The sequence below is a fragment of the Sapajus apella genome, unplaced genomic scaffold (genome assembly GCF_009761245.1).
Source record: "Sapajus apella isolate SASKATOON/1434 unplaced genomic scaffold, GSC_monkey_1.0 scaffold100, whole genome shotgun sequence".
NCBI lineage: Eukaryota > Metazoa > Chordata > Mammalia > Primates > Cebidae > Sapajus > Sapajus apella.
In genome coordinates this window covers 5,553,443-5,573,385 of record NW_022437040.1, presented here as the reverse complement: position 1 = coordinate 5,573,385, position 19,943 = coordinate 5,553,443, and the positions used below count along the sequence as shown (strand labels likewise).

General features: G+C 39.0%; 1 protein-coding gene across 12 annotated transcripts in view; it reads left to right on the top strand.

Annotated features, from left to right (window-relative positions):
- TASOR2 (transcription activation suppressor family member 2) overlaps positions 1-19,943 on the top strand; it is an 82,086-nt gene that overhangs the window by 49,501 nt on the left and 12,642 nt on the right. For 9 of the 12 annotated variants that reach the window (XR_004262630.1, XM_032258204.1, XM_032258212.1 and 6 more), the window contains 4 exons: positions 1,968-2,210; positions 5,873-6,752; positions 8,376-8,802; positions 12,968-16,813. Coding sequence is in view for 11 of the 12 variants with exons in the window: in XM_032258204.1 (XP_032114095.1) it covers positions 1,968-2,210; positions 5,873-6,752; positions 8,376-8,802; positions 12,968-16,813 (5,396 nt within the window). In the remaining variant the exon portion in view is untranslated. The remainder of the gene's footprint in view (positions 1-1,967; positions 2,211-5,872; positions 6,753-8,375; positions 8,803-12,967; positions 16,814-19,943) is intronic. The other 3 variants (XM_032258214.1, XM_032258208.1, XM_032258209.1) reach the window with 1 other exon arrangement.

Sequence of the window (19,943 nt, the reverse complement as noted above, 5' to 3'; positions counted from 1 at the left end):
CAGGTGTGGTGGCACATGCCTGTAATTCCAGCTACTTGGGAGGCTGAGACTGAGAACCACTTGAACCTGGGAGGCAGAGGTTACAGTTAGCCAAGATCGTGCCAGTGCACACCAGCCTGGGTGACAGAGCAAGACTCCGTCTCAAAAAAAAAAAAAAAAAAAAAAGCTGGTTCTGACACACTGAATTTATTTTATAACCCACCAGTGGATTAATTGCATGCAATTAGAGAAGCATGGTATTGAGTGTTCCATGTAAACAGAACAATCCCTGCAGGATCACTTTGTTTCATTTTGCTTTTCTTTTTCTCCCAGGGCCTCGGGGTACCTGGGTATATCTTCCCTTTCTGTTTGTATAGATGTTAGAAAGTTTTCCCCTGGGTCCTGGTTGTCTAATGTTTTTCTCTTTTTTTTTTTTTTTTTTTTTTTTGCTTTCTTCCCAGAGGTGATCCAAATGCATTCTTTTTAATTTAGTCGTAACTGTTTTCCTGATTTATTTTTATGTTGCCTTTCCTCATGCTGAAGATTTTAGAAAATGTAATTAGAGTGGAATGAGAAGTCTTATTCTTAAAAAACCAATATGCTTCTTTAATACTTATTAATATAATAATTTGGTAGGGAGGAAAATAATCAGGCTCAAAATGTACGACATTAAGATATTCTGAAAACACTGTTAAAACCATTCCTTTCTCTAACCCCCAAAAGAATAAAATGAAATAGGTCTCTTTTTTTCTCCATTTCACTAACACTCATCACAGTTTCTTAAACTGTTTAATATCATCTTTAGTGTCCTTAGTGAGAAGTAGAATCTTCTCTATAATGTAATTTAAAAATATTTGCCAACATTTATATGTGTGATTATTTCATATGATATCTTTGAGGCTAAATTTTAATTCTTAAAAGATTGAAACACTTCTTATTGTGTGGTTATAAGCAGGTGTTTAGTATTTTCTTTTTCTTCACATCCATCTCCACTTTTAGCTGTTTTCATACCATGTGACAAAGCAAAACTTCTAAGAGAGATGATTTTGTGTAAGATAGTAGATGTGTTGGAAATAAAACCAGTTGCAAACTTTCCTCGGTGTTCCCATCTTTTAAAAGATTATTTTTCAGATGGTATTAAAATTTGGATGTCATCTAAATTTAATACCATCTGAAAAATAATCTTTTAAAAGATGGGAAGATATATTTGGAGAGTAAAGTAGTAACATAAAATATATGATGTAGCTCTCCAAATACGTAATATCACTCTCTATACAACCTCTTGTCTGCGGTGTGGTTGTAGTTTTAACCACATCATCTTATGGGAGCTGTGTTGCTTTTTGTTTAAACATGAGTATCTATATCCTGGGGCTGTGATCTTGCATATTCAGTCTTACCTGTCACATTAGTCGGGAAGGTTATGAAGGTTTTTTTTTTTTTTCCTTTTTGAAACAGGGTCTCACTCTTGCCCAGCCTGAAATACAGTGGTGTGGGCTCCAGTGATCCTCCCACCTCAGCCTCTCGAGTAGCTGCCACTATGGACACATGCCACACACCTTGCTAATTTTTTAATTTTTTTGTATAGACAGCGTATTGCCATGTTACTCAGGTTGGTCTCCTACTCCTGGGCTCAAGCAGTCCTCCTGTCTTGGCCTCCCAATGTGCTGGGATTACAAGTGTGAGCCACCACTCCCAGCCCAAAGTTTGTTTTTGATTAAATTGTTACAAAGTTATTACTCTGATCTATTTCTTCTTCACCTGATAGGGATATAAGCAGACACTTAGCAAGTTCGTATTATGTTTATGTGAGAATTTTTACCTTCTACTTTGTTAAAATATTTTAATTAAATACCTGAAATTTCATAGTTTATTCCCCATTACTAAAGTTGCTCCCCTCAAAAAAAACTGGAAAAAAAAAAAAAAAGGGAAAGCTATGCTAAGTATCTGGGCCCCTACCCCTTAAAAAAATGATGTCTTTTCTACATAAGGTGCCGAAGTGCTGACTGCACAGTTTGTACAGAAAGCCAAATTGGATAGAAAAAACCAAGAAGCTCCTATTTCTAAAGATGTTCCAGTGCCAACAAAGGCTAAAAGGGCAAGGAAACAAGAGAAATCTCCAGTCAAAACTGTTCCAAGGGCTAAGCCACCTGTGAAGAAATCTCCACAAAAACAGAGAGTAAATATAGTAAAAAGCAATCAGAACCCCAGAATCAGAAAGCAGCCACAACCTGGTAAGAAATACTCTTCCTATAAATTTAAACACCCTGATACAGATCTAACAGAGAGTGCAAGATAATATATTGAAATAGGGTAAGAGCAGTTGAAATGTACCAAGAATTTTTTCTATGTTTTTTAGTTCAGACATGAAAGAAAATAAACCGGTTTCCTAATGTAAATAAATTAGGAAAGTACAGAGGCTCAAACCTTCAAAAAACAGAGCCTATTTTTTACTTTGCAAAAAGCCTGAACATGAATTGTCTACAAGCATTAAAGTAAAAATGGCCTTATTTATGACTAAATGCAGAAGTAAGTAGTATCTGGCATTATTTTTCTGGACCATTTCAATTTTAAAAATAGAAGATTATAAGTTTATCTGAAGGAAATTATAAACAGATTGTCCAGAACTATCAGTAATCCAGAATCCTGTGTTTGGCTTTATTTCCTTTTTTTGAGACAAAGCCTCACTTTGTCACCCAGGCTGGAGTGCAGTGGGACCATCTCGGCTCACTGCAGCCTCAACCTCCTGGGCTCAAGGGATCCTCCCACCTTAGACCCCTCAAGTAGCTGGGACTACAGGCATGTACCACCATGCGCAGCTAATTTTTTTGCTTTTTTTTTTTTTTTTTTTTTTTTTTGAGACAGAGTTTCGCTCTTGTTGCTTAGGCTGGAGTGCAATGGCACGATCTTGGCTCATTGCAACGTCGGCCTTCCAGGTTCAGGTGATTCTCCAGCCTCAGCCTCTTGGGTAGCTAGGATTACAGGCATGAGCCACCATGCCCGGCTAATTTTTTGTATTTTTAGTAAAGATGGGGCTTCTCCATGTTGGTCAGACTGGTCTTAAACTCCCAACCTCAGGTGATCTGCCTGCCTCGGCCTCCCAAAGTGTTGGGATTACAAGTGTGAGCCACTGCGCCCAGCCTTTTTTTGTATTTTTTATAGAGATGGGGTTTTGGCATGTTGCCCAGGCTGGTCTTTAACGCTTGAGCTCAAGTGATCCGCCTGCCTCGGCCTCCGAAAGTGTTAGGCTTACAGGCATGAGCTGCCATGCCTGACCAAGAAGCCTATATTTGGTTTTAAAAGGCATTAATTTAAAAAGTAGTTTTACTTATTTAACTTTGCTTAAGTGACAAATCAACATGAACTGCTCTAGTTTTGTATTTTCAACTGCTAGACAAACCTATGAGTTTTCTGTCTGGTTCTTCTGATTCTACTTTCTCCCTTATTTATTACTAGATTTTTAAATATCTCACAGAGAGTAGGAATTCAGAGAAATAAATTGAATTGTTGGTTTGTTTTTTTTGTTTGTTTTGTTTTTTGTTTTTTTTTTTAAAGCATACCCTGAGATTAAGTTTTTTCAGGTTGTTTTTTGACTGAAGATTTTTTAAAAGCTCCTCATGTCATTCAAAAACCCATATGCTGCAATTTTGGCTTCCAAACCAAATTTGAGCTCTTCTGCTTGTCTCTCTTGGGAGTTTATGCTGTGGCTGCACCCCACCTCTCTGCATTGAGCACTCTGCTGTTGCCACCATGCTCCTTCCCCTGTGGGCCATCTGTGCCTCCCCCATGCGCATCCTCTGCCTGACGGGCTCGAAGCTAGTTTTATCCCCACAGGGAGGCATTTTCTCACATCTGACTCTTGCTAATCTCTCATTTCTTTGGGATATTTGAGAACATTATGGAATTTAATTCATACTATTTTCAAATCATTTGTTATGTCTTGGTCCAATCTTTCACATTTGTAAACATTATGAGAAACATCTTGTGTTCCTAGCAGTGTCATTTGAATTTGTTGCACTGAATTGGCTTCAGATGTTTATTGACAAATTGTTTAATGGAAAGAGGTATACAATTGGATACTGGCAGAAAAGTGAGCCCGGAAAATTTAAAGTTTTTAAAATAGGTGTTCAAAATATTTTCAAAAAATTTTGAAAAATATTTCAAAAAATTTCAAAATATTTGAACACATAGTTTAAAAACTTATTTGTATTGTAAATATCTGTATGTATTGTGTTATCACATTCCAAGTTAACATTTTTAAATGACTACTTTTAAATAATCTCTTAATTTTTTTCTTAAACACCTATGTTAATCATTTTACTTCTTACACTTTAAACATCAAAGTTTAAGAAGGCAGATGAAACAGCCAAGTTGTCCTCAGTTTGAAACTTACTGATTTAAATTAGAATCACATGATAATTTTGAAGTCAGACAATCCTTTCATTAATGAAACATGGTTTTCTGTCCTTTTTATTCACTGAACTTTCTTTTTTAATGTTGTTCCTTTGGCATTGTCGTATGTATGTCTTAAATAGATAGATATTATTGTTTGTTTTGTTTTATTGAAGACTTGTAACAAGTTAATAATTGGGTGATTTATGTGAGACTATAATATGTTTATTAAACTACCATTTTTTCTGGATTTCAGTACAGTGTCTTTTATATTAGGCCTTACTTGTAAGTAGTAGTTTGTGTAAGCGATAAGTATATAAAGGCCATAATATTAACAAAGATAGAATGAAATTAGTGTCAATAAATCAATCAGATCATAAAATTAATTTTATGTTTCCAGTATACCTGTGGGGCTAACAAGACAACTGCCCGCTTTGGGTCCTTTTCATCCACCTGTCCCCTTTGGATTTGCTGTTTTAAATAAATACTGGGCAGTGGTTGATTAGTTTTACCCTTTCCCCATGTGCGTGCATACCCTCATCTCGTTCTAATTGATGACGAAAAAAGTCTAGAGCTTTTTTCTTCTCTTTAAATGTATTACTCCTTGGCCTTGGCTGGGGGGAGGTTAATTCATTTTGGACCTGCTACTATTATAAAGAGGAACACAGTTGGCTTTTCTGTTCATCTCTCTACCTGCAGCAGGTAATCATTGCCTAGTAGAGTTGTGAAGTTGGTCCTTCATAATAACAGCGTTTGGGAAGGACTAATTAATGTCTTGAAAATACCTAGGGAAACCACCAGCAAATATAATTGTTCTGATTAAGGGCATATGGATAGATTTGATTCTCTGCATAAAGGAAAACTGTCGGTAGATTTACTCTTTCTTGGATAATGTAAAAACATTTCATTACCAAATGTTTTTGGTAATGAAAGCAAAATTTTAAAAGGTATGGAATTGATGATTCTGAATACGCTTATGACTTCTAATTTTTTATTTCTATTACATCATGTAATTAAAGATTTATATAGTTAAAATTATTTGAACTTAGATGGTTTCTCTAACAGATCACTTGTTCAGGGAAATGATTGCTGAGAATGTATGTTAGCAAACTTTAATACACACTTGAAACTTGTACATTCCTAGCCTCACTAGATTGTAAGCTCCTGAAGGGCAGGACTCTCATCCTTTTTCTTTTTGTTTTTTTCTGTTTGTACGTTTTTTGAGCTGAGCTGTGTGACTTCTGTGTAGTTCATTACATATGTTTTTGAAGAGTAATCTCTTTCTAAATTAATACACATATTCTTTAAGACTTGTCCCTCTGGTTTAGTATGTTATAAGAGATCTGAGGGTTGGAAGAGACCTTAATCTGATAGTAAATTTTTAATAAGCAATATGTGTAACATAAGTTTTTCTGGACATGTTGAGTTAGCCATTAATAATGGCAGAGAATTCTATGACAAGCAAACATAATATCTCTCTTTTTTTAATTCCTTTATACTGAAGTCAAAGGAGAAACTGTTTCAAAGCTTCAGTCAGAAATTTCAAGAGATGGTCAAGAAGATGGGATCAGCATAAATAATGTTCAACCAGAAAATACCACAGTGGCTCACAATGATCTTGCTGAGAACTCCATTGTCAACTATGACTCCCAGGCCCTAAATATGTTAGCTGATCTAGCATTAAGCTCTGCTACCTCTTCCACACAAGTATCTGAGCCTAAAAATCTTCACTGTTCCTCTGAATTGCCACAGAATGATATTTTGCTCTCTAAAGAAAATTCTTTGCGAGGTACATCTGACCATGAATATCATAGAGGAGTTAAAAGTCAAAAAGGTGGATTACTACCTAACCCATCCTCTGATAGGAAGAGTAATTCTGGGTCAGACTTAACTGTTAGCCAAAATGAAGAAAGCTTGGTTGCTTGTAGTCAGACCCCTGCTAAAGCCCAGTCAGCACTGACTGAGGAAACACTAGAATCTTCAGATGCAAGCCAGAGCTCTTCTGTTTCTGTGGAACATTCATATGCTCTGCTCCTTACAGAAGAGTTAAAGAAACATCTTCAGGAGAAAGAGACACCAAGCCCTCCCTTTCCCAAGAATGGGACAAAAAGCCCTGAAGCAGTAACCCCAGTGGGGAAAGTCATGCCATTTCGGCATCAGCCTGGCCTTTTGCTTCAGCCAAAACCTTCTGATGAGCCGGTGGTGAAGCACAAGGATCGACCGAAGTCTTCCAGTGCGAAAGAATCTTCTTGCTCTCATATAGTGTTTAACTGTGATGACTCCGTTAAGATCACTTTCAAATGTGAAACAGAATATGCATTCAGCTTAGACAGCAAATATACCAACCACCCACTGGAGAAAACTGTAGTAAGAGCATTACATGGGTGAGTGCGAGTGAAACTTGGTGAAAATGGATGAAACTTTCTGTTGAGATGAGTATAGTGAGGGGGGGACACTTGTGCCAAACTCTGGAGAAGGAGAAACAAGTGTTGTGTGTGAAACCAGCAATTTGATGATAACATCAAGCAAACATGTTTCCTGGCAAGTAAGAGTAACAGGCTGGTTTTCCCCTTGTGCTCACATGGAGAACATTTTAAAGATAACCTTAGCCTAATGAATAGCTTTCCAGTTTGCAGTGCTCCTTTGTAAGCCCCTGTGGCTTTTGAATTTCGATTTTTAGATGAGATCTTAATGTAAAATAGTGTGAGATTTAGAAATAATGGTTTACAGACTGGATTCCAGAAGAAACATTTTAAAAATCACTTGTTGCTTAGTAAATTGTTCAGATTGATAGGAATAAGCAGTTTCACATCAGATTGTTCTATAGATCTCCCTTAAGAAGGAATCAAGGCAATAATAGCAGAGTGGTGAACAGCACAGGCTTTGGATTGTAGACTAACCTGGGTTTGAACCCGGGTTTTTTCCCTTTCTTACCTCCTGTGACCCTGGGCAAGTTTCTTGCTTCTGGACAGTGCCTATCAATCTTAATTGTGTGTACTGCTCATCCGGAGATTGCATTGAACTGCAGATTCTGATGCATTCTCCTTGGGGAGAGGGCTGACATTCTGCATTTCTAACAAATTTTCAGGTGATATCAGTGGTGGATGACAGTCTGGTCAACACTTTTAAGTATGAGTTTAGTAGTAGCTCTATCTTGAGATTACGTATATTGGGACAATAGTAATAATAAATGGTAAATATCACTGTTAGCAAGAAGCATTCATTAGCTATGTGAAATGACATTCAACTTCCTATTAATGAACTGTTTCACATCTGACTAAATGGACTCTACAGCTGTCAGGCTCTCTTCCATGCACAAGTTTATATATACTCATAAGGGTCATTTCCTTAGAACTTCCTGCTTAGCTATTGCCCAACTCTGCAGCCCTGCTAACTTATCCTACTCCAGCGATCTGGCATCCTTTTGCCTGCCAGGTGGCCAGAAATGTTTTCCATCTCCCCTTACAGTTTCAGGATATTTTTCAGAACTGTAATCTGAAAATAGTATATTCTGTTGAATTGCCCAGAGAGATATTTTATCTTCAGACTGTCTCATCTATTAGAAGAGAGACACAAAAATGGAAAATAAATGAATCAGCCAGACTTAGCAAAAGCATGTTGATAAGGATTTGGGTATTGGTGAAACCATTATTCACATAAATAGTATTCTGTGTCCAGAGTGAATTTGTATGGTGTAAAAGACACATGCTAAACTAGGAGTCAGGAGATGCATGTTTAGATCATGGTTCTGCCATGCAGGTTTTGTGATTTGAAAGAAGGCAATTACATGTTCTGATTTTCAGTTCCTGTCTCTGTAAAATGAGTGGGTTAGACTGATAATTATTTGTTAAGTCAACTACATTTTTACTCATTCATGCTTTGTATCTGTAAATTTTAAAAATAAAAACATAAAAACTAAGGTTAATATTGGAGGCACTTGCTTACTATAAGGTAACTAAAATAACCACTTACATTGATTTTCATGTGTTCTTTCTGTAAACTTTTAGGCCCTGGAATACTGATTTGCCTGATAATGTGGAAGAAGTGAAGCTTTTACTTCATATGTGGGTAGCTCTGTTTTACAGCAATCAGAACAAAGTCATACGATCTTCCCGAAAGGTGGTAGAACATAGCAACCCAGCAAAATTTGTGTCTATAAATAGCACGTTAGAATCTTGTGAGCTCAGTGAAATTGAGGAGTCCCTTGGTTTGGAAAGATGTTCTGCAGATCCTCTGTTGGAGACTAACGAAATTTCCAGGTGTCATGCTGAAGTGTCCTTCCGTGATCCTAACTGCTTGCTTCCTTTCATTAAAACACCTCCTACCCGAGGCTTGGAACTCTGTGTACAAAATAAACAGAAAAAAACTTTTGCAAGAGAGTATCATCCAATTATCCAAGAAAACCAGAATTTCGTCTGTTCTTATAATAATGAGGTATGTAAAGCTGAATACTGTTCAATTTTGGCATTATTTTAAAAAAAAAAATTTTTATATGTAAAATTACATTCAAAACAAGGCATTTTTAAATTTTAGGACAGCGAATTCTCTAGGCATGTAAAGAATTATTACACCAAAAACTTAGTTTTTGTGAAGTGTCCTCAAATTGTTTTCAGGTAGAGCTTACCTGCTATCCTGATTGAAGAAAACCAGAGTAGAAAAATGTCACAGAGTCCTGGGCACAGTGTCTTACTACTGTCATCCCAGCACTTTGGGAGGCTGAGATGGGCAGATCACAAGGTCAGGAGTTCGAGACCAGCCTGGCCAACGTAGTGAAACCCTGTCTCTACTAAAAATACAAAAAAAAATTAGCTGGGTGTGGTGGTGGGCACCTGTAGTCAGAGCTACTTGGGAGGCTGAGGCAAAGAGAATTGCTTGAACCTGGGAGGTGGAAGTTGCACTGAGCCGAGATCACACCACCGCACTCCAGCCTGGGCTACAGTGCAAGTGAGACTTTGTCTCAAAAACACGGAAAAAGAAAAGAAAAAAATGTCACAGAGTCCACATGATCTGGGAACCCACTGTAATTGTGTCACTTATTAGCTTAATAATTTGGGGCAAATTACTTGTTTGCTTAGTTTTTAAAAGAGGTGACTAATACCTGTCATGTCTTATGTAGAATATTAAGGATCTAATATAGCAATAATAAATATTAGACATTTTTATAAACCTTAAAGTAACTCAAATTAATTGTATTAAAATTATTTTTAAAGAAAGATGCCAGAATAGTAAAATGCCAGACCTGTGAGAGAAGATCCATTGCAAATAACTATTTGTAAATATGGAAAATATACTTTGTTTTGTGCCATTGTTCTCAACTGATACTCAGCCAGGCCAGATAATCCAGCTTTTACCTGGAGCAAATTTAAAAGTTGTTTACAAAATTCTAAGTAAACGAGTTAACAAAATTACCAACCTTTTAAAGCTTTCAGCCCATATTTGTTCTAGAATAATTTTACTTGGGTTTGGGCAGCACCTATGCCTATCTTAAAAAAGAGTAGACAGTGTTCCTATACCTGGAGTCACTGGGGACTTTTGAAGGTCCTTGGGTGAGCCTCACAGAACCTGTGAATATCATCAAGTGATTGTCACCATCATCAGAATTAAAGACTTCTGGGGCACTATGTGCCAGATAGTCAGTGTTCTAAACCTTTCACTCACATTAACTCAGTTCATTCTCAGAATGAACAAATAAGGTAAAGACTGTTAATCTCCCCATTACATAGATGAGGAAACTAAAGTATAGAGAAGTAAAGAAATTGCCTAAAGTCGCATAGAAAAAATTGTCAAGCCAAGATTCCAGTCTAGAAAACCTAAATGTTAAGTATATATGTGCTTTTTTTCTGAAGATGGGGTTCAGCAATTCCATCCAATTCTCAAAAGAATTACATAAAATACAGTTAAGAATCACCACCTTAGAATAAGAACATATGATTTAGGGAGATTTAGATTACTACATATATACATGCTAGTTTCTTATAAAATACTTTTTGTTGTGGTAATATATAATTATCCTCAGTAGTAATTTAGCAATGATTTTGGCAAGCCTGACTGTTCAAATCAATGATTCCTAACAATATCCTTAGTATGTACTTGCATAAGTTTTTGTTTGTTTTGTTTTATTAGTTTTTTTGTCATCTTGTTGGATGCTGTGCCTGTGCTAGAAAGGCACACACTTGTGCTATTGCACTCACTCCACCAGTGGGCACACTGGAATGTGAAGAGGATTCTAGCATGATAGGTCCTAGAAACCAAGAGCATGGCGCTGCTAGTCATGTGTTTAGTTGACCAGTCTTTCTGAATTATCAGACTTTATTTTAGAAGCATTATACTTTACCTGTAGTAAAAATACATCTAATTATAAATATATCAAGATTGTTCGTATTTGCATTTCACTAAGACTACAGTCATGGTGAGATTCAGGACTGAGGCTAAATGTTACCAGCCACGTGATTGGGAGGGCCATTAAAGTTCTCAGAAGGACCCTGACTATCAAGACTTTTCTAATTCTTAAAACTCTGGTGTCTCAGCCCCACTCTGCTGACTCTGGTTTATATCTTCTTTACGACAGAGACTTTGTTTTGTTATGTTTTGTGTTGTTTTGAGGTGGAGTCTGTGTCGCCCAGGCTGGAATGCAGTGGCTTTATCTCAGCTCACTGCAACCTCCGCCTCCCAGGCTCATGTGATTCTCCTGCCTCAGCCTCCCAAGTAGCTTGGACTACAGATGTGCACCACCACACCCAGCTCATTTTTGTATTTTTAATAGAGACAGAGTTTCACCATGTTGGCCAGGTTGGTCTAGAACTCCTGACCTCAGGCAGTCCACCTGCTTCAGCCTCCCAGAATGCTGGGATTACAGGTGTGAATCACTGCCCCCAGCCAGAAATTTTTTGTTTTGTTTTGTTTTGTTTTTCTGAGACAGAGTCTTGCTCTGTCGCCCAGATGGCAGTGCAGTGGTGCAATTTTGGCTCACTGCAACCTCCGCCTCCTGAGTTCAAGTGATTCTCCTGCCTCAGCCTCCCAAGTAGCTGGGACTACAGGAACACACCACCATGCCCGGCTAAGTTTTGGTTTTTTAGTAGAGGCTATATTTCATGATGTTGGCCAGGCTGGTCTCAAATTTCTGGCCTAAAGTGATCTGTCCGCCTTGACCTCCGAAAGTGCTGAGATTACAGGTGTGAGACACCACACCCAACCTAAGACAAAAGTGTTTTTGACAAGAGATTTGGAACACAGTTCCTGACTTCCAGTATGTATGTTTCAAGACATGGCATGCAATTTGTGAACATTATGTTCACAAATGTTCCCAGCATTACAGAGGTGTGGTCACTTGTATAATCAGTTCATTTTATCCTGTCCTGGACAAGACCATGGCTCTAAATAAAACAAAAAACACCAACCTGCTGATGAGGTTCTCAGAACTGTCCTGAGATGATAGCTCTGCTAATGTTTAACCTAAATTCTGGTTGCCACTGTTTAAGTTAATCCCATTAGTTCAGTTTATGAATGCAAACCACATTGACAAATTTTCAGTTGCCCTGTAGAATAGGAGGTGTTAAAATGAGAAAGGAAGTATCTCCAGTTTTGTGCAAAGAAGATAGCTAAGGGATGAGGGGCCTTTATTTACAAGAATCAGTGTACTCTGAGTACAGCGGGTAGTAATTAATTTACTTTGTTGCCGCATGGGAAAGTTTCAGATGATGGTATACTTATGGTCTAATTGAAAACTGATGTTAAAAACATTATTCTTTGCTTTTTAAAAATTATCTTTTAGGCTGGCCAAGGTGGGTGGATCACTTGAGGTCAGGAGTTCAAGACCAGCCTGGCCAACATGATGAAACCTGTCTCTACTAAAAATACAAAAATTAGCCTGGCATGGTGGCATGCGCCTATAATCCCAGCTACTCAGGAGGCTGAGGCAGAGTCACTGGAACCCGGGAGGCAAAGGTTACAGTGAGCTGATCACTCAACTGCACTCCAGCCTTGGTGATAAAGTGAGAACCTGTCATTAAAAAAAAAAAAAAAACATCCTGGCCAACATAGTGAAACCCTGTCTCTACTAAAAAGTACAAAAATTAGCTGGGCTTGGTGGCGCATGCCTGTAATCCCAGCTACTGGGGAGGCTGAGGCAGGGGAATCACTTGAACCCGGGAAGAGGTTACAGTGAGCTGAGATTGTGCCACTGCACACCAGCCTAGCAACAGAGCAAGACTGTCTTAAAAAAAAATTCTAATCTCATTTATTAAAAACAAAATTGAGTGCTTTTTCGCTAGTGCTACATTTCTGGATTAAGTGGTGCTAATCAGCAAACAGGCTGCCTTTTAAGTGTTTTAAATTGTCAGTGGTCTAGCTATTTTTCTTCCAAAAAGCTCATTTTAAAAAAAAAAGCTTCCCAGTTAAAGTTTCGGAGCTCTTCTCTCTGTATGGTTTTAAAAAATACAAATCCCATTGGGGGATATTTTAAGCCTGCTTCAAAAGAGGGAGTTGCTTGATTTGTACCCTGTGACATTCTTATAATTTTTGTCTTTTCTGTTCTTCACATATGTAATCACTTAAAAAACATTTATGTGACTGATTTTTTTTTTTACTTTGATCATTTCAGGTAATTGGGGAAGACGCAAAACAAGAATCATCAGATAAACTGGAGACTTCTAATCTTGTGCTTTCTGCTATTGGAACTACACAAACTAATGGACCTTCTGTTTCTAGTGAAGAAGAAATTTTTCAGCCACTGGATAGCACAAGAGTTCCTTCTTACAGTGGCACTGTTACTCAAGCCACATTCACTAGGACTTATGATGGGACTGGTAGTCAGCCAGTGATGTGTCAGAGCTCTGTGTACAGCACCCTTGAAAACAAAGTGGATGTTCTTGATGCACCCATACAAACAAAAACAGATGCTTTACAGGACTGTATCCAACATAGCAGCCCCATAAACAGTGAATGTCAGCCTTCCTTGGAAAGAAAAGATGATAATATGGAGTATGTAATGATTAATCTGGAGCCAGTTACTCTCCCCTTCGAAAAAAAAGCATATGTACCAATACAGACAGAAGTTGTAAATACAGCTGATGAACCTACAACCTTTAATAATGAGTTGATTAAGCAAGTATCACCTGCTGCAAGCCTTAGACATCCTGTATCGACCTTGGATAAAACACAAACACAAGGCCGTAGGGACATTCCCTCTCTGGTAGTGGCAGGACAGAAAGGCCTTTGTACCTCCTCAGTAGGTAGAGAGACACTTGATAAAGAAATGTGTTCGTTACAGAAAGAGATGCCTCTTCCAGTCTCACTATCGTCTGATAAAGGAATGGTAATGGAGGCATTATCATTAGTTAAAAGTTCTAGTTATCCATTACCCAGTGAGGAGGTGAGATGCACTCAGGATTTCCTTTCGCAGACTCGGAGTCTCCTCGGCCTATCTTCAGAAGGACTTCTAGAACTGACACAAGTTGAAGTTGACTCATCATCACCCTTTACCTCTTTGGGAAAGCAGTGTTCACTTAACCGCATTTCATCAGGATGCTACACATCAGGTGACTCTTTGGAACTAAGGAAGAATGACAAGAATGGTCCAAACATTGAAAAGATGAATTTCAAAGCATTTGATTCAGTATTTATCAAACAAACAAGCCTGTCTGTGAATAGAGGGGTCAGCCTAGAGTTACCAGAGGAAGATTCTGACATTGACTTAGCACTAACAATATCACCACCTACAAGTCCCAGAGAAGAAATGCTAGCTGGTGAAATAGAGCAACTTCAGGAGCCCCCATTCTCAAATTTAGAACATCAGGATGTAGCTAAGGAAATAGGTAAACCAGAAGAGGTGGCTCTCACAGAAAGCAGAGAAGTGAATTCTGCTGATTACGAGTTGGTATATCCTGCAGTGTCAGAAGAACCAGTAGAAAATAAGGACAGAAAAGGGGATAATTTACAGCCAGTTACTTTAATACTTTCAAAAGAAAATTGCACCCTTGAGATTGCAGAGGAAATTAATGTGACCTCTGATTTTCCCTTTGATCCCTTAATTGAGGAAGTATCACCAGCTTCTAGTCCTGACCCTCCACTACCAGTTAAAGAGACACGACCATATCAGGCTGTGACTCCATGCATTTTAAAACTTCAAGGTACACAGTGTGAGAAGAGCAACAGAGTCTCCCAGCGTAAGTCCGAAGATTTAGGCATAACAGAAAAAGAAAATTTTTTTGTTGGTCCTACCCATCCAGTGGTACAAGATAATTTTACCCAGGTACAACAAATGCAGGTCTCTGCTGAAATCCCTCTAATAATAACTGATCATCCAGGAAGAAAAGGTAGACCAACCCTTCCTGGTAAAGTAACTGAGGAAATTGTCTCAAGTGAGCATGATAAGGATTTATCTTTCTCAGGAAAGGTGCAGTGCTGTGGTAGGGAGTTAAACCAGCCTGCCTCAGCTGCTGAATACAGAGGTGACTTCAGTCCTACTCCTGAAAAACTGGTAAAATCAGGAAATCTGTTGCAGCCAATTAGTGTAGAGAACAGAAATTTGGACCTGAAACATCTTTTCTTGGAGTCCAGTGAACCTCCATTTGGTCCTAGAAATGTTATTGAAAACAAGTCTTTGTCTGGCACATTGGTTTCCACAGCTGCACCAAGTGTTACAGTGAATGTGTCAGTAAAACAGCAGACTAGCCCTAAAAGCAGTAAGAAAAATCTCTTTAACAGTGATCTGAAAGCAGATGAAGGCATTTATCCACAGGTGAAGTCCTTGAAAGCTGCTTCAGTTGATGGAGCTTATTCTACGCAGGGATGCGTGTGCTCAGTGGTCCCAACACTTGGTTCTTCCTCAGACAGTGGTATATTAACCCATTATGTAAGACCAATAAATGCAGAGCCTGGGTTTCAGGCACAGGAAATACCAGCAGTCAGAATGGCCAGTTTGCTTAAGAATGGTGAAACTGAAGCTGAGTTACCCAAAGAAACCACAGGTCTAGTCACTGATGGCCCTCAGTCCAATGCCACATCTCTAAAAGGTGAATGCGAAACCATGCACACAGTGCCAAATGTGTCAACATGTGAAACAAAGGAGCTGTTGAATGTTGGAGTTTTCTCCCTTTGTGCTGGTCTCTACCAAAATACAGCAGACACCAGGGAAAATCTCAGTAAAGAGCCTTCGGCCTCCTTTGTTTCGGAATCTTTTGACACTTCTGTTTGTGGAGTATCCACAGAGCACGTAGAAATTGAGAACAGTGAGGAGGGGCACAAGGCTGAGGCTGGTTCTGAAATCCTAGGCAGAGATGCAGAGGTGAATGTAAATTCCGACATGCACTATGAACTGCTTTCTGGAGATTCTGATCTAGACCCGCTTGGTGATTGTAGAAATCCCAAATTCAATTTTGAGAATTCTTATACTTTAAGAGGCAGTTACACCGGGAAAAAAGAAGATGTTGCCACAGATGGCTATGAATCGTCGTCAAAAATCCACAACAACAACCAAGAGGACTGGGGCTGCTCTAGCCGGGTTCCAGGCATGGAGACAAGCCTCCCTCCCAGACACTGGACCACAGGGATAAAGAAAGAAGAGAAGTGTGTGCCACATTATGTCCAAATCCGAGATGTGCACGGGATCCTCAGGACTTACGCCAACTTCTCTGTAACAAAAGAGCTCAAAGACACCACGAGAACTTCACGCAGCCTGAGGAGGCACCCAGGTTTCACTGCAAGCTGTAGCCTGCTCAGCTCATGGACAAGCACTTGGCAGGTGGCAGACGACCTCACCCAGAACACTTTAGACCTGGAGTATCTGCGTTTTGCACATAAACTAAAACAGACCATAAAGAATGGGGATTCTCAGCATTCTGCCTCCTCCACCAATGTCTTTCCAAAGGAGTTACCTACCCAGAGCTCCATTGGTGCTTTTCCTTTGACAAAAATACCTGAGGCCCCAGTTCTGCATCCTGCACCTAGGAGCAGGAGCCCCCTTCTGATAACAGTTGTGGAGTCAGATCCCAGACCACAGGGGCAGCCCAGGAGAGGCCACACAGCCAGCAATCTGGACAGCTCTTCCTGTTGGAGAGAGAGATGTCACAATAGAGATCTTACAAATTCTCAAAGAAATCAGACTGTTTCATTCCACCTCAACAAACTGAAATATAACAGTACGTTGAAGGAATCTCGAAATATTTCACTTATTCTCAATGAGTATGCTGAATTCAACAAGGTGATGATGAATAGCAACCAAGCTGTTTTCCAAGACAAAGAGTTAAATGATGCTTCTGGAGAAGCCACTGCTCAAGAGATGTATCTGCCTTTCCCAGGACGGTCAGCCTCCTATGAAGACGTGATCACAGACTTGTGCACCAGTTTGCATGTCAAACTAAGAAGTGTTATGAAAGAGGCTTGTAAAAGTACCTTCCTGTTCTACATTGTCGAAACAGAAGACAAATCATTCTTTGTAAGAACAAAGGTAAAGTACCAGCCATGTCTTACATATTATTTTAATTGCTTTCTAATTTTAGTTTATTTTACAAATAATAAATTTAGCATGTTTGCCATCAAAAAGAAATCATGGTATGACATGGTATTTAAGTTTCCCGGCTTAGTCTGTCTGCATACTGAATGTTTTCCTGCAGGATATGCCATTCGTACTTTATTTGAAAATTAGTATTATGTTCCAGAATTAGGGCAATGACTAATTTTTTTTTTTCACAAAAAAGTTACCATTGTAGACATGGCCATACTTCAAATGTAAATACACATTACAATGTTAAAATACAGATTTTTTCAAAAAGTATTATTACCTGTGCTCCTCCAGAGTGTGTGGATAGTAATGTAGCTCTTTTTTTATTGGATATATTCTTTTTCTTTCTTTTTTTTTTTTTTTGACAGAGTCTCGCACTGTTGTCCAGGCCATGGTACCGTGGCGCAATCTAGGCTTACTGCAATCTCCACCTCCTGGGTTCAAGCAGTTCTCCTGCCTCAGCCTCCTGAGTAGCTAGGACTATAGGCGTGTGCCACCATGCGCAGCCAACTTTTTGTATTTTTAGTAGAGACGGGGTTTCACCATGTTGGTCAGGATGGTCTTGATCTTTGACCTCGTGATCTGCCTACCTCAGCCTCCCAAAGTGCTGGGATTACAGGCATGAGCCACCGCGCCGGCCTTATATTTTTCTTTTAATTTGAATGTTAGGATAGCTGATGTTATGGTGAGTACATGGAGTTACATAGTCCTTAAATTTAAATAAACCATGGTGAAATTCTGGCATGGGCGGAGCCAGAACCTGTCTTGATTCACCATTAACTTCATTGTTTTAGCCTCAGAATTTTTTTTCTTCTGTTTGGGGTATAGACAGCATTTTTTAAAACTTGTTTTTAATAATTTTAAATTTTCATAAAGTTTGCAGAAATAGTTCCCTTTACCTAGATACACCAATATTAACATTTCTGAACCATTTGTAAATGTGTTGCAGATACTTAAATGTATATTACCTGAGTACAAGGATACTCATTTTTTAACCACAGAACAATCCTATAAATCAGGAAGTTAATATAATATTAATGTGACCATCTCCACCAACCTCATTGTAGGTCCAGGATCATAGGTGTATAGAATTGTCATGTCTTCAGTCTGGAGTAGTTCTTCTGTTACTCCTTGTCTTTTATAACTTGGCAGTTTTGAAGACTGTAGGCCAGTTATTTGGTAGAGCTTCCTTCCATTTGTGTTCATGTTGTTTCTTTGTGACTTAGGCATTTTAGATGTGAATACTCATATAGATGTCATGTAGGGCTCTTCTCAATGCATTCGTTGTATCAGGAGGCACCCGATGTTGATTTATCTCCTTACTGGTATATTAACTTTTTCACTTTGTTAAGATGATTTCTGCCAGGTTTCTCCAATGTAAAGTTAATAAGTGTGTTGAACTTAATAAGTTGGGAGATACTTAAGACTGTATGAAATCCTATTCCTTATCAGACTTTTATCCACTAAATTTAACATCGGTTGATGATTCCTATCTGAATCAGTTATTACTGTGATGATTGCCAAATAGTGATACTGAAATTCCATCTGCATTTATTATTTGCATTCTCTTCTAGAGCTTTCCCTTCTTTTCCATTAATCTATTCTTTTGCTTATCTATATCACTATGGACCATGGTTCATTTTTTTTTTTACTTAAAGGGTTATCATCTATTTCTTAATTATTTTAACACTTAGAATATCCCAAACCCAGCCAGTAGGAGTCCCTTAAAGTTGGCTGCTGTGTCCTTTTGACAATTCCCCATAATTCTTTGGGCACTTCTTTACTTTGGGATGTAACATAATGTTCCAGGCTTATCTTGTATTTTCCTTGCCCCAGCCTTGAAGTCAAGCATTTCTCTAAGGAGCTGACTCTTTAGTGAAGAACAGTATGTTTTCACCACCTAGGGACTGGGTGAATGAACTCACTACCATGGGTGTCTGCTTCTAGGTCCCCTCAGCACATAGAGCCAAGAAATATACATACATACATACATATGTCTACATCTGTATTTATGTATAAAAAGCAAAAACAGAGGGGTTCACAGTCATCCCCAATTCTAGTCCAGTACTGCCAAGTTTGTGCTAGCCACTTTCTCCATGTATGGAGCTCCCTTCTCTGAGAAGGTTGACTCTGTTAAGTGATGGTAAGTGTGATGCAGGTGCCATGAGGATGCATTGAAGGCAATTGACCTTGCTGGGGAGGTGTTTCCTCAGGAAGTACTGCAGCACAAAAAGAGCATAAGGGGTCTGCATATTGCCTGCAGCACTGGGCATGCTGTATGTCGATTCCACATGCCCTGCTAGGTCTGTCTCAGACTTCACTTCCATCACTTCTGCTGATTCCTGCGCTAACTCCAGAATGCCACGTGGGAGTCCATGGGGACTGGATTACTAAGTAACATTACTTAGTAATGAGGGACATCTGTCCGTCATTGTCAGAGTATCCCTTGGGTACAGGGTCACAAGGGCATTTCTGATCTGGAATACAGAGGCCTCTGCAGAAACCATAGAGTTGCATAAAGATTTCTCAGTCTGCCCTCCTCTTCCCATGTGGAGGTATGTAGCTAGCAAACACACCACAGAGAATGGCCTCTTGGTGCTGGTGGGCTGGTCAGAGTGAGTAAGCCATGTGAGCCAGAGGCTTGGGCTTGGGCTTGGCTGGGCTGTGGGAGAGAACAGTTCATGTGGCAGTGGCAGGGCCTTAAGTCACGCTGAGCTATTTAGACTTCATCCTGAAGTCACTGAGAGTCGCTGGAAAGATTCTGTTGGGTTTTTTCCCCCTACCACTAGACTGCCAGAGATACTTTTTTTAAAAGGTCTTTTTAAAAGGTTTGTTTGTTTTTCAAGTAAAGCAGCTGGAGTAGGGAAGGATTTTTTTAAATCTGTAACTGGCTGTGAATCATTTTAGAAGATCTTTTAAGAAACATGTAGCATCATATTTGCATTTTAGAGCGATCTCTTAGCAGATGGAGAACTGATTGGAAAAATGACAGTCACTGGCCTTAACGTGAAACTCCATTGTTGCTAGAGTCACCCACATTGTTCTTCTACAAGATGGCTCCTAAATATGACTGTAA